This window comes from Acaromyces ingoldii, assembly GCF_003144295.1.
Source record: "Acaromyces ingoldii strain MCA 4198 unplaced genomic scaffold FA10scaffold_6, whole genome shotgun sequence".
NCBI classification, from domain to species: Eukaryota; Fungi; Basidiomycota; class Exobasidiomycetes; order Exobasidiales; family Cryptobasidiaceae; genus Acaromyces; species Acaromyces ingoldii.
The window spans coordinates 346,058-359,189 of record NW_020290252.1 but is presented as its reverse complement, the minus strand read 5'-3'; the positions used below and the strand labels follow the sequence as shown (position 1 = coordinate 359,189).

The following is a 13,132-nucleotide window of genomic DNA, read 5'->3' as shown; positions in this document are numbered from 1 at the left end:
GGGGGTCGGACCCAGGGAGGGTGTTCCGAAGGGGGTCGGACCCAGGGAGGGTGTTCCGAAGGGGGTCGGACCCAGGGAGATCGGTCCAAGGGATGTTGGTTCCGGTAGTCTCGGTCTGCTTCCATGACCTCGTTTTGGGTTCTCACCTCTTCGCTTGCGAGCTTCCTCTGATATTCGTCCACTAGGGACAGTAATTCTTCAAGCCAGGCCACTACGGCTTTTTGACGCTGGTTGAAGTCGGCCGTTTCCGCGGTGTCTTGTTTATCTTTCCCATCTATTTCCATGTGTGAAGTTGACGCTTGGTCTGGATTCTGGACAGGAGGCACGGCGCCTCTTTCGGGATTGAGTTGGAGCCTTGCCATCTGGTGCGTCAGGCCATCGTCTATGACTTTCTCATGCTGGCTGACCTGAGATTCGAGACGAAACAGCTCTTTCCTAATTTCCTTTGTGAGTGGGCTCTCTAAATTGACAGAAGGGGTTCGCGCGATGTCCATGGCCATGACGACGGAAGATATGGCGCCGATGACGACGAGGATGAACAGACAGCGAGCGAATCGCATCTTTGAGTGGAGCATCTGAGGCGCAGGTTGTGTTTTGTGTGAAGAAGAGAGAAGGAACGTTGCCATCGACCTTTTGTAGCACAACTCCCAATGCGAGCGCCACCCCCGGAACAAGCGCCTTGTGCTTTGCTGTGTCACTGACGCCCGAAAGGCCCATTTCGCCCCGCATTGCGTGATTGTTTCAGCACAACAGCCCCTCACGGCCGAGGTTACGCAACCGAAAGAGAACCGATACTCGCTCTGACCCGGAGCGCTCCCTCGGTAATCACACTTACCCGGCCAAAAAAGCGATTTATAACGGAGCACTTGAGCACCAGCTTACTTCGACCAGAGACGAGACCGCAAGATCAGACTGTGGTCCTGAGCTTCACACGGTAAGGGTCTAAGCCTTTCTGCTGCGGTGACGAAGAAGCCGACCGCATCCTCGATCGAACACATGACGAAAGAAAGCAGTGATTCGATTGATATAGAGAAATACAGAAGAGCGTGTGTCGGGGGATAGTAATAGGCATCGCAATGATCCCAACAGCCGTGTCAGCCGAATTTGTTGCAGACGTCGGAAGCGCCATACTTTCAGTTCCTCTTTGGTGCAATGCGCCTTTTGACCCCGTCTGGTGGCTGCTCCTACGAAACATTTGGCCCATCGCGCCCTTCCTCTTGCTTCGGCACTGTCATTGATGCGAGTCGCCTGTCTTTCTTCGAGAGGCGTGTTAATTGCCCTTCGCCCCAAGATTCGAGCTTTTCGACCTGCAGAAGGAATTCTTTCAGGTCTTTCGCCTGACTTATTGCGCTGTTGATGGCCTTCAGATCTGGGTTTTTAGATTGCATCGCAGACTCTATCTCTTCTTCCAGTTGTTTCATTTCGGATGAGGCCTCCAATTTTTCACGCTCTACCTGTCTCAAGTCTGCACGCATAACTTGAATCCGGTCAACCTCTTTAGCTCTCAAAAGTTCGTAAAAGCTTCTGGTTGGTTCGAAGTTGACCAGCTGCGAGGCCCTCTGCTTGTCTTGCAGGTCCCGAAAAGCGTGAGCCGTTCTACGTGCTGTGGTCCTCTTGAATTTGACCGGTTTCGAGCTTTCCAATGTTTCTTTTCTCATTTTCTTCTTTCGTAAAGCTGACGCTTGGTCTGATCTCGAGGCGGACGGCATAGCTTCCCCTGCTGGGCTGAGATGGAGCTTTGCCATCTGATTCGTCAGGCGAGTATTTACACCTACGTTAGAGCTGACCCCAAGCTTTGCCATGCCGCGCGAAAGGCTTTCCTCTATGGGATTCCGCTGTGTCGACGGAGACGATCCTCCTTCTTCCATGGCATTGACGGAATAGGCAACGAGAAAGAACATGAACAGAAGACGAGCGAACCACATCTTTGAGCCGAATTTTCGAGGGGAGGAAATGGTGGTCCGTGGCAGAAAAGAGGATGCTGTTGTCGACCTTTTATGGCATGATGCGTGCGTCAGTGCGCGTAAAGCGCCAACGCCCTCCGGAGCGAATGCTGTGCGTCGTGTTGTCTCTTCAAAGCTGAGGTGTGGCCTTTCGCCTCGTCATTCGCGCGGCGCGTACGCTCAGCCAATTGAAAGCCGATGGCGACCGAAAGTGCGCCGTTCTCCTCACTGAAGGAAGGGCGACACTCTTTCTCTCTCACGCTTTTCTGTGTTTGTTGCCAAAACAATGATTGCACCATGGGCGCGATACCGTCGCCGCGAAGTCCCACTCCTAGCCACCTTCCATTACGTCTTCTCCTCTCGCATTCTCCTCCTCGCGTCGTCTCTTGCTCCATTCTCGCGCCCTCTGCAATCGCGCCTCTCTTTTTCTGGCCTCTGCTTCTTTGTCCCCTAAGGCTTTTGGTGACTGTTGCCTGTGAATTTCCTCCCCTTCGTCATCGTTGTCGTCGCCATCGTCGCTTTCGCTTTCATAGCCTGCGAGCTGACCCATCCCCATCCTCGTCGACCCTTTTCCCTCCTCCCGCTCCTCGACATCCTCCACGCCGTTCAAGAGCTTTTGCCAAACCTCTCTTGCCCTTCCCTTGGCCTTGCTCGACAAAAAGGCAAAGCGACCATCGGAGCCATGGTTAGCCAGGATCTTCATCTCGAGGACCTTTGGGTTGCCCGCGGCCCGCATCGCTCTCGCTGTCCGCTTCATGAGGTCCATCTGAGCCTGGCTGACTGCCTCTTCTTCTTGATCTTCTCCAGATTCTTGCATAGCCCTGCATGGCCTTTCCTGTGCTCGTTCTTGTTCTTCGAGGGCCGAGATTCGTTGCTCACGGAGACTGGCGAGCCGCCGTCGGTGCTTTTCGGTATAGTGTGCCTTGACCTGCTTTGCTGTGAGGAAGTACATATCTTCGCTGTCTGAGTCTAGGTCCGACCATCCAGGTGAAGTGGGCCGCTGAGACGGCAGGGGTGCGTCTTCTTTGTGACTCGCCTTGGGCGAAGACGCAGTCGAGATGGAATCTGGCGGCTGACAGCTTAGGAGGTGCAATGCATCGTACCTTGACGTTTGTACGTCAGCATCAGCATGGAGCTAGATTGTTTTCGCCTGGAGCAAACACACCTGTCCGTCCAAATCTCTACGTCTCTTCCCTCGGCATCCTTGCCTCGCCAGGGAATGAGGAAGCCAGGTCCAGACGAGGAAGACTCAGATGCGGGCATAGCCATCCTCTTTGCCATGTCCTCATCATTGACGAGCGCCTCCTCGTATGCCTGAAGAGTGATCGGCGCAGCATCACCATTTGTGCCTCGCGTCGAGAGAAGCTGCCTAAGGTGAAAGACGTCCTCGTGCTCCCTTTCGTCGTCATTGATGCTAATTCGTCTGCGTGCATGCGGGTCTCCATGTCCCGAAGAGAGCTTACGCTTCTGCAGCTCCCTTTCCCTCTTTACGCTGCTTCGTGAGATACTGTCGCCCGCGACCGGCGACGATGCCCTCCTTGCCATGGCCTTGGAAGCATTCCACACGCTAGAGTCGCGCCGGTCCTTGCGAGAGGGCTCGAGCGCCCATTCGGAAGCACAGGGTCCACTTGGCGCACGTGAACACACGACTCTCACGATCCACGTGGTTTTGCTTTTTCAGGTTTCCCTTCCTCATCTTCTCATCTGCGGTGGTGCTCATCGTCACTCTTGCCCCTCTCTCCATTCCTACAGCATGAGCGCCATGTCGCTGCGAAGCATGCGAACGCTCGCCCGGTCACTCGGCAGCGCGTCTCGGGGGACCCCATCGCGGAGCCTCTCTACGACGTCTTCCCTCCGACAGGGCGGCGCGCCCTCGGCCGCAACGTCGCCAAACTCAGCCCCAGCGCCTCCTCCGCCAGCTACCGCTGGTGCTGCAGCGGCAGGCTCATCAGCAGCATCAGCAGCAGCGTCGGCGGACCCGAAGCTGAGCGGAATCGTGGACCAGATTGAGCGTCTGACGCTTCTGGAAGCTGCCGAGCTCGTCAGCCAACTCAAGGTCCGTTCCCTTTTCTACTCATCTCCTTTCCCTCCTTTAGAATCTCCTTTGCTGACAAGTGAGGACACAAAAAACAGACTCGGCTCAATATCCAAGATATTGCCATGCCCGTCGCATCTGCCGGGCCCGCTGCCCCCGCCGCAGCTGCCTCGGGCGCAGCGCCAGCCGAGGAGGAGAAGCCCAAGGAAAAGACGATTTTCACCGTCGTGCTCAAGGGCCTCAAGGATGCGTCGGCAAAGGCAAAGGTCATCAAGGAGGTCAAGGCGCTGAACAGCACAATGAACCTCGTCGAGGCCAAGAAGTTTGTCGAGAGCGCTCCCCAGACGCTCAAGGAGGGCCTCACCAAGGAGGATGCCGAGAAGCTGCAAAAGGCCGTCGAGGCCGCCGGTGGACAGGTCGAGCTCGAGTAGAGATCAACGACTCTCTTTCTCTCTCCCTCTCGACAGCCTGACTGGCTTTGTGTAAAAGTAGGTTTCCATCATGGCTTGGCAAAAATTGCATCTAGAGTATAAGAGAGGTACTGGAATTTTGGTGGAGGGGAGAGCAGAACACTCGACATTATGGCTTGAAACGGTCCTCGACGAACCTCGAGATAATGAGCTTCTGGATCTGCGTGGGGCCTTCGTAGATCTCCAGGACTGGTGCAGAGGGTCAGCTTGGTGTCCTGAGTTCAAAAAAGAAGAGAGGAAATCAGACGCACTCTTTGAGTCACGGTAGAGCTTCTCGACGGGCGCCTCGGTGTTGAAGCCGATGCCACCCAGGACCTGCACGGCGTCGTCTGCGTTCCGCACTGCAGCGCTGTGGAGGGGAAGGGGAAAAAGCGAGTCAGTCGATGGAGAACAGTAACAAAGCAGAGCTGGAGGGACACCAACTTAGAAGCGAAGGCCTTTGCGACCGAGGCCGCGTATGAGTTGCGCTCGCCCTGGTCCTTGATCCCAGCGGCGCGCCAGGTGAGGGCGCGGGCAGCCTCGACACGGATGGCCATGTCGGCGAGCATGAACGCGATGGCCTGGTGCTGGATAATGGGGCGGCCCATCGTCTTTCGCTCGTGGGCGTACTTGGCCGCCTCTGTCAGCGCCCGCGAGGCGACGCCGGTGGCCGAGGCAGCAATCAGGGGTCGGGTAATGTCAAAGGCGCCCATGGCAATCTTGAAGCCATCGCCCTCCTTTCCGAGCACGTTCTCCGCAGGCACCTCGACGTTTTCAAAGGTGATCATGCGCGTGTCGCTGCACCGCTGGCCCATGTTGATCTCCTTTTTGCCCTTGACGATGCCTGCGCTGTCGCCATCGACGACAAAGCCAGTCATGGACTTGTTGGCCTTTTGCGTTGGGTCAGTCTTGGCCAGCACAAAGTACCTATTTGCCATGTCATCAGTATGCGCATGAAAACAGCGAGAGAAGGAGGGAGTGTGCGCAACTCACCAGTTGGCGTGGCCGCCGTTTGTGATCCACATCTTGGTACCGTTGAGAATGTACTTATCGCCCTTCTTCTCGGCGCGCGTTGTGATATTGGCGACATCAGAGCCTGCGCCTGGCTCAGTGACGCAGTAGCTGGCCACAAGAGGCTCCTCAGTCATTCGGCCCAAGTACTTCTGCTTGAGCTCGTGGCTAGCGGCAACGAGGAGGGGCGCCTCAGCGAGGCCGTTGGCCTCAATGGCCGTCTGGATGCCCGAGCAGCCGAACGCGAGCTCCTCGGAGACCAACGCGCCCTCAAGAAGGCTCAGGCCTGCACCACCGTACTCTTGCGGAATGTGAGTGTTGACCAGGCCAGCAGCGTGAGCAGCCTTGATGATCTCCCAGGGGTACTCCATCGTCTCATCGTGGTGCTTGGCCTTGGGGATGATGTTCTCTGCTGTGAATCTCCGGGCGAGCTCTATTGGGGAGTCGTCAATACACATGACATCAAGTGTTCTTCCTTTAGAACAACGCACCCTGGTATGCCTCCTGGTCCTCGTTGAGCTTGAAGCTGGGTCCGCTCAGGGCGGCCGCCGCCTCGGACGCAAACGCCCGCTTCGGCGCCGTCAGGGTGGAGGCTGCACTACGACGGGCGAGGCCCAGTCCGGCACGACGAGCAAAGAGCGACATGGTTGGCTTTGACGGGTGAGAAAGCGAAAGTAGTAGTGGCAATGCAGACGAGGGAAGCAGCGGCGGTGGTGGTGGCCTCTATTTAATTTCCGGGGTCCTGTTGACCGCGTTGTTAGTCAGGCAGCCAGTTGAAAATGACTTCGGCCCTGTCACTAGGCCGAAGCCGAGGCTTATAGATTTGCCACGCGACAAACCTTCCCTTTGACCGACAACTCCATCACGGATTGCTCCCTCACAGAGAGCTTCATCTGGCTGCAACTTGCACTCATTGGAGGAGAGCAAGAAACGGTCTCACGGGCTCTTTTGTGCCTAAAGTCCTCCCATATGCCACGGAAGTGACCGATCTTCAACTCATCCTCATGCCTTATTTGCGTCGCTTCTGCCACACACCGTTCTCCCGAAGAACTTCTGTACATGGAGCAAAGCCTTTTCAGCACTGTCCACTGAGATACATTGATTTCCTGACCTTCTCTTCTGGCTTCCTGCTCCTGGTGTGATTCTTCTTGCCCTCGCCATCGCCGTCGCCATTGCCCTCGCCATCGCGGCGCGCTCAAGATCCAGGTTTGAAATTCGGCCGAAAAACGCGCGCCCAATCAGTCATTTGCGATTTCCTCCAGCTTTCGGTCTCTCAAAGGGAAGCCACACCGCAACACCATGTCGCTCCTTCGATACTCGGCGTCTCGTCTGGCCACGCCTCTCCTGCGTGCGCCCGCCGCCGTCCGGTCGCTCAGCACGACGCGGGTGGCCAGGGACGTGCAGACGCCCGCGGCTGTGTCCTCGTCCGAGCAGCGCGACATTATCAAGGAGCAGCAGGAGAGGCAGCACACTGCCGTCCTGGCGGACGTCGTCAACGATGCTCCCCGTGTGTACCTTTGTGCCCTTTCCCTCCCATATGATTGAACTCTGCTGACACCTCAATTCGACGTCGACGACGACAGCGGAGCTGCACCAGCGACAGGTGCGCATCTTCAAGCCGGCCAAGACAGCCAACTCGTCCGGAAAGGCCGGCACCGCCTACTGGCGCGTCGACTTTGACATTCTCCAGGGCAGTGGTCGCTGGGAGAACCCGCTGATGGGCTGGGCCAGCTCGTGAGTTTTTTTCCTCTTCCCTTCTGACTTTGTTCTTCGGCTGCTGACGGATACTGCGTGTGTCTTATAGGGCCGACTACATGCAGGGCACTTACCTCAAGTTCCGCACAAAGGACGATGCCATTCACTTTTGCGAGAAGCAAAACTGGCCTTACTTTGTCCAGGAGCCCCACAAGGCCCGGATCCCTCCCAAGAGCTACGGTGGGTGCCCTAGCTTTCGTGTTGCTTTCCGAAGATGAGCAAATCAGACTCACTTCCAATGACCTCCTTTCCATCGTACAGCTGCAAACTACGACCACGTCCCCGGCAAGCTCCGCATTCACCACACCAAGTAGAGACAGAGTCGCTGGGGATTGCGATTTGAGATTTGTCTATAGCACAGTGTATAATTCACGCAGCCTCGAGCAGCTTGACACCAGCCTCAAAGGTGCCCAGGAAGACGGCGCCGCCCAGGCCGATCCAGAGGGTGCGGGGCACAAAGCCAGAAAAGAGGGCCGCTGGACCCTCGTTTCGAAAGATGTGCGTCAAGGTGGGGATGATTTTGGTGTTGACGCCCGTTGGACTGGAGAGGGGTTCGGCTGGCGCGACATTGTGTGCGCGCTGTGTCGTCAGTCAATCTTTGTCAGCTCCGCCTTCTCACTTTCGAAAAAGAAACACTGACCCGCTCGAGCATGATGCGTGTCTTGACGACGTCCAGCGGCGTCGTGAGTCCCGCTGCAATCGCACCAGCGATGCTGCCTGCTAGCCCGGCCTGCCAGGTCGGTATTGACCGCGAGTGCCCTTTCTCCGAAGCAGCGCCCTCCCGGCCGGAGAAGAAGGGCGACCGTGCCATTCGCAGCTTTAGGTGCTCATAGAGGGGGAACTGAATGCAGGTGAACGGGATCTGTCCGAGGGAGAGTAAGGTTGAGTGAGCACCGGTCCTTCTTCACAAGCCAGCATCAAGACGTGGACTGTGCCGAGACGCACCTCTCGCCCTACAGTGCCGGCGAAGCCTCTATAGTAGCCCCGCGGGCCCGCCTCTCGCATCACTGCGCGAAAGGCCTGGGCTGACGACGTCTTTGTGCCATATGCCGACGTCTGCTGGCGCGACTTGATGACCTCTGTCGGGACCCTGATCATGCATGCTGCCTGTTTGTTTGTCACATATGCAAACTTTCAGCTCAAAAGAGCTGCTATGTCGCACCGATAGACAAGACTCACCACCTCGGCTGTGCTTGCGGCCGTCATGTGCACGAGGGCGGACCCGTCGGGCTGGCCGGTGAGGTCCGTCAACACCGGCTTCATGCGCTCGTACACGACAAAGAAAGCCGCCGCGCCCGGCGCACTGCCCACGGCGACGCTTCCGATGCCGCGGTAGATGCCCGTGAAGCCACCGGCGGCGAGGAAGCCCTGGCGCGACTGCATGCGTGTCTTGAGCGTGTCGATGGGATAGAAGAGCAGATCCACCGTCAGCCCGCTCAGCGCGCCCGCGAGCAGCGAGGTGCTGTACGAGGGTGCAGCAGCGCGGCGGCGAGGCAAGGACGCCGTGCCGCCATCGTCCATGCTCGTCATTGTTACCCTGACCTCTCCCTCTTCTTTCTGCTTTCCGCTCTCGAGTCGTAATGTTTCTCGTTCTTCCTAGCCGGCGCAGAAGAAGGTGGAGAAAGAGTCACCGAGTCGCGTGGCCTTTCATTCTTTTATGAGGCGCGACTTTTCTTAGTTCAGATGCAAGGCTGAGTGAAGAAGGCACATTTCATCCTGCGATTGCTTGTGCCTCAGCCTGCGACTACTTCAAAAGACACTACTGCTGGTACAATGTCGAGAAGGCCAGCGCCCCCACCGCCACGGGATGGAGACAGCAGGGCGCGACGAGGATACGACAGGGATGGGTATGAGGGAGGAAGAGGCGGATATGGCTCTCGCGACTGGGACAGGCCTGCGGGGCGCGAGGGCGGGGCAGGCGACCTGAGGTACGACGGAGGGGGCAGCAGCAGCCACTCCTCGTACAGGCGTGAGCCATATGGGGGCGAGAGAGATGACAGAAGGGGCGGGGGTGGCAGGGATCGCAGAGATCGAGGTGAGTGTCGGGACTAGTACTTTCACCTTTCGGATGCGCATTTCTGAGCAGCTGGCATTGCAAACAGACTACCGTGGAGATCGGCATCCTCCCTCTCGCAGAGACTACGATGGGCAGCCGCCACCTCGACAAGAGCGCAGTGACTGGGACAGGGAAGACAGGTATCGAAGAGACGACGGAGACGGACAGAGGAGAAGGCACCGCGACAGGAGCGAATCGCCCGCGAGACGAGGCGCAGACACAAGGGGAGACAGGCACTCGGGACGCACGGATGATGAAGAGCCGAGAGGAAGAAGCAAGCAAAGAGACGATACCCGTGCGGACGACGTTGAAAGTGGGCAAGGGCAAGGGGAAGGCGGAGAAGGAGACGAGGACGAAGAAGCTATGATGGCTGCTATGGGTTTTGGTGGCTTCGGCTCGACAAAGGTGAGAAGAGCGGTAGAATGCTGAGACGATGTGCTAGACAGCAAACTGACATTTCCCGGGCGAATGAATCAAGGGCTCCAAGGTCAACAACAACCAAGAGGGAGCTGCATATGTGAAGAAGGAGCGAACCTGGCGCCAGTACATGCAGCGAAAAGGTGGCTTCAACCGGCCTCTGTCACCGGTGCGCAAGCAATGACAAACTAAAATGTCGACGTCTTCCGAGGCCCATCCCTTCTGCCATGGAACGTCGGAGCATGGATGCGCCACTCTTGGCAAACAAGCGATGCAATCAGATCGGTCCAATGGCTTGGATCGCTGGTCCAGGCTGTCAATAAATGTCGTTTGTCATTGCTGTGACCGCTTTACCCGTTGTCTTCCTTCGCGTGGTCCTCTTCGGCCTCGGTCGTTTTTTGCTTCACAACTTGTCGGTGCCTTTTTTTTTTCTTCAATCTTCCCCCCTTGGAGCTAGTGGGAGAGAGAGAATAAAAGGCTAAATTTTGATGTGCAAAAAAAAGCCGCTGGAAGGATGCAGCCGTGATGCAGGGGAGCGTTTATCTGATCTGATCAAGTTTGCTGCCGAATCCCCTTCCTCTCCTCTATCACTGTCGCTGCCGGTCGCCTCGCTCCTCGCTCCTCGAGTGCGCTTCGAGACCGGGATATACGGCGACTCCTCATCAGTCTCTGCGCGCTGTGCCGAAAAAGACTGCGAGGTCTGCACTTGTGACATTTACGGGCCCGACTTTCGGCGAGGATTCGTACTGCAACAACCGTCTAGCCTCTCAGGCATCTCGCACCAATCTGCACGACCATACAGTGCGTGTCCTGCTTCTCTTTGCGGCGGCGACACCTAGGAACAAAGTGAATCAATTGTGGCGTTTCGCAAAAGAGGGGAAAGAGGAGGAAAAAAAAAAAAAATCACGACATTCACCAGTATAAGTACGATAGCATCTAACCCGGCCTTCCCACCACTTCACCATCCCCCCCTCATCCCCATCTCCTCACCTCTCTCTCGCCTCTCGCAGTATGTCGGAAAAGCACGAGGAGCGTGCGTCGGTCGAGTCGAGCGATGAGTCGCTCGTCGCAAAGGGTGATGCTCCCCAGGTCGGAGTCCTCGCCGCCGAGGCAGCCCGCTCCGTCGCTGGCTGGAAGATCTGGGTGGCATTCCTGGGCATCGCCCTCGTTGCCTACGTCACTGGTCTTGACAACAACACCATGTGAGCAAGTCGTTCCTACTAATAGAGCTAGTGACGAGCGCTGATCGTCGATGGTGGATGACAAACAGGTACGCATATCTGCAGGCTGCGGCCACGCATATGAACAAGTACCCGCTCTACATTGCCGTCTCGACGACGCAGGGTGTTATCATCGCCGTCGGCAAGTTCCCCGTCGCCAAGCTGGCAGACGTCTTTGGCCGCGCCGAGGGCTACGCAATCTCGCTCTTTATGTACATCATCGGCTTCATCATCATCGCCTCGTGCCAGAACTTTGGCGCCCTCATCGCCGGCACGGTCTTCTACGCCTTTGGCAACACGGGCACCCAGATCATGCAGCAGATTGTCCTTGCCGACATTACGACGACAAAGTGGCGCGGTGTTGCAGTCAGCCTCATCACGCTGCCTTACATCATCAATTTTGGCGTCGCACCTCTCATCACCCAGGACCTCGCCTCCAACTCCCTGAGCAATCTCTGGCGCTGGGGTCCAGGCAGCTTTGCCATCGTCTTCCCAGTCGCTGCTGCGCCCATCATCCTCTCCCTCGCCCTGACGCAGCGAAAGGCAAAGAAGGAGGCCCTGGCTCCTCGCCACCCTTACCTGTCGATGTCGCCTCTCCAGGGACTCAAGGCCTTCCTCGTCGACATCGATGCCCTCGGCCTCCTTCTTCTCTGCGCCGGCTTCCTCCTGATATTGCTGCCTCTGAGTCTCGAGTCTGTCGCCGCAAAGGGCTACGAGTCGCCGCACATCGATGTCATGTTTGCCGTCGGCGGTGCATGCATCGTTGCCCTGCCATTCCAGCAGTACTTCCTCTCGCCAAAGCCCATTTTCCGCCGTCACTTTGTCCTCAACAAGGATGTCGCTATCCCCGCTCTCGCCATCGGATTCTTTGACTTTGCCTCGTTCTACATCTCCTGGACTCCCGCCTACTACTGGGTTCAAGTCACGCACCCAGACTGGACCGTCAAAGACGCCACCTACTTTTCCAACACGCAGTCGCTCAGTCTCACCATCTTTGGCATCGCTGCGGGCTTTATCATCCTGGGCCTCAAGCGGTACAAGTACCTTCTCCTCGCCGGCACTTGCATTCGCATGCTCGGTCTCGGCCTCATGATCCGCTACCGTGACGCCACCTCGACGACGGCCCAGGTTGTGATCCCCCAGATCATTCAGGGAATGGGCGGCGGCATCCAGGGCCTCCTCATCCAGCTGGCTGCCCAGGTTTCGGTGCGCCACCAGCACGTGGCCATGGTCACGGCCTTTGTCCTTCTCATGACCGAGCTCGGCGGCTCGGTCGGCTCGGCCATCGTGGGCGCGATCCAGAACAAGGTGCTTCTTACCCAACTCAACGAGAAGCTGGGCGCCGTCGGCGTGAGCGCTGCCGAGATTACCAGCGCCTTTGCTTCGCCTACGACAGTCACCTGGGCCGTCGGCTCGCCTGAACGAAACGCCTTCATCGCGGCGTGGAATGAGTACATGCACGTGGTTCTCATTGCAGGCATCTGTCTCGCGGCCGTCCCCATCATTGGCACCCTGTTCCTGACCGACCACAAGCTGGGCGACGGACAGAACTGTGTCAGCGACGAGCTCGTTGGTGGAAGGATCAACCGCAGGTACGATCGCGACGATGGGCAAGGCCTTCAGTACGAGAACCGCCCCGAGCACACACACGCCTGATCATTCTCAAGCCACATATTTCATCTAAAAAGTACCCTGATTCTGCTCGGGCCCTGGTCATCTTTACTCCTTCGTCTCTGCTCTCTTGTATGTTGTTACACTGCATGGATAGATTCGCAAGCATTCACTGTCACCTTGTCCGTCTCCTGCCTTGTCTGATGTTCGTTGCGGCAGAGCTGTGCGGCCCCTGTGCAAGATATGTTGTGTCTCTGGGCGCCACACAGCTCCGCCCCGACGAAGAAGAGGGCTTTCGATGGCTTTGGCTAGCAGGCCAGCGCCGACTGACCGACATCCTGCCGAATCATCTCTCTTGTGCAATCTCTTTCACACTGCGATCGGTCCTTGCGTCCTGAGACCGGTTGTTGATGCCAGTCGAAAAGTGGCCCCCGACGGCTGTCACACAAACCTGATCTCCCCCTCATCGATCTCGCCTGGGTTCTAAAATTCGCCGAGGGGAAGAATGTTCAGGACTCGCCATCACCTCTACCAAGCGTTCTCCTTGCGCGCTTTTGTTCCTGATGACCCGAGACAGACCGAGAGATAGGAGAGACTGCCGAAATGGACGGCCCTAAAGTTCTTCCGCCTTATCT

At 57.2% G+C, this 13,132-nt stretch overlaps 7 protein-coding genes across 7 annotated transcripts; 3 read left to right on the top strand and 4 right to left on the bottom strand.

Moving 5' to 3' along the window:
* Window positions 1–1,002: 1,002 nt before the first annotated feature.
* Window positions 1,003–2,099, bottom strand: FA10DRAFT_176185 (hypothetical protein). Its single transcript, XM_025518272.1, has one exon. The coding sequence runs from the start codon at window positions 1,923–1,925 to the stop codon at window positions 1,185–1,187; it is 741 nt and encodes a 246-aa protein (XP_025374979.1). The 5' UTR covers window positions 1,926–2,099; the 3' UTR covers window positions 1,003–1,184.
* A 175-nt stretch (window positions 2,100–2,274) lies between these two features.
* FA10DRAFT_288496 (hypothetical protein) lies at window positions 2,275–3,488 on the bottom strand (the record flags this gene model as incomplete). The annotated part of the gene is made up of 2 exons (XM_025524207.1): window positions 2,275–3,046; window positions 3,109–3,488. The coding sequence occupies 2 exons, from the start codon at window positions 3,486–3,488 to the stop codon at window positions 2,275–2,277; spliced, it is 1,152 nt and encodes a 383-aa protein (XP_025374978.1).
* Window positions 3,489–4,454: 966 nt separating this feature from the next.
* Window positions 4,455–6,184, bottom strand: FA10DRAFT_303875 (acyl-CoA dehydrogenase NM domain-like protein). The gene is made up of 5 exons (XM_025525293.1): window positions 5,930–6,184; window positions 5,421–5,871; window positions 4,872–5,354; window positions 4,700–4,797; window positions 4,455–4,637 (listed from the first exon to the last, which is right to left on the bottom strand). The coding sequence occupies exons 1-5, from the start codon at window positions 6,081–6,083 to the stop codon at window positions 4,558–4,560; spliced, it is 1,266 nt and encodes a 421-aa protein (XP_025374977.1). The 5' UTR covers window positions 6,084–6,184; the 3' UTR covers window positions 4,455–4,557.
* A 549-nt stretch (window positions 6,185–6,733) lies between these two features.
* On the top strand, window positions 6,734–7,807 carry FA10DRAFT_244732 (putative NADH-ubiquinone oxidoreductase 21 kDa subunit mitochondrial precursor). Its single transcript, XM_025519354.1, has 4 exons — window positions 6,734–6,945; window positions 7,022–7,172; window positions 7,243–7,373; window positions 7,455–7,807. The coding sequence occupies exons 1-4, from the start codon at window positions 6,738–6,740 to the stop codon at window positions 7,505–7,507; spliced, it is 543 nt and encodes a 180-aa protein (XP_025374976.1). The 5' UTR covers window positions 6,734–6,737; the 3' UTR covers window positions 7,508–7,807.
* FA10DRAFT_303873 (mitochondrial carrier) lies at window positions 7,563–8,790 on the bottom strand (the record flags this gene model as incomplete). The annotated part of the gene is made up of 4 exons (XM_025525292.1): window positions 8,373–8,790; window positions 8,139–8,300; window positions 7,834–8,055; window positions 7,563–7,772 (listed from the first exon to the last, which is right to left on the bottom strand). Exons 1-4 carry the CDS (start codon window positions 8,721–8,723, stop codon window positions 7,563–7,565), a joined length of 945 nt encoding a protein of 314 aa, XP_025374975.1. The 5' UTR covers window positions 8,724–8,790.
* Window positions 8,791–8,966: 176 nt separating this feature from the next.
* Window positions 8,967–9,850, top strand: FA10DRAFT_273050 (hypothetical protein; the record flags this gene model as incomplete). Its single annotated transcript, XM_025523154.1, has 3 exons — window positions 8,967–9,228; window positions 9,296–9,654; window positions 9,728–9,850. 3 exons carry the CDS (start codon window positions 8,967–8,969, stop codon window positions 9,848–9,850), a joined length of 744 nt encoding a protein of 247 aa, XP_025374974.1.
* Window positions 9,851–10,677: 827 nt separating this feature from the next.
* Window positions 10,678–12,542, top strand: FA10DRAFT_288490 (putative siderophore iron transporter mirC; the record flags this gene model as incomplete). Its single annotated transcript, XM_025524206.1, has 2 exons — window positions 10,678–10,868; window positions 10,937–12,542. The coding sequence occupies 2 exons, from the start codon at window positions 10,678–10,680 to the stop codon at window positions 12,540–12,542; spliced, it is 1,797 nt and encodes a 598-aa protein (XP_025374973.1).
* Between the last annotated feature and the right edge of the window lie 590 nt (window positions 12,543–13,132).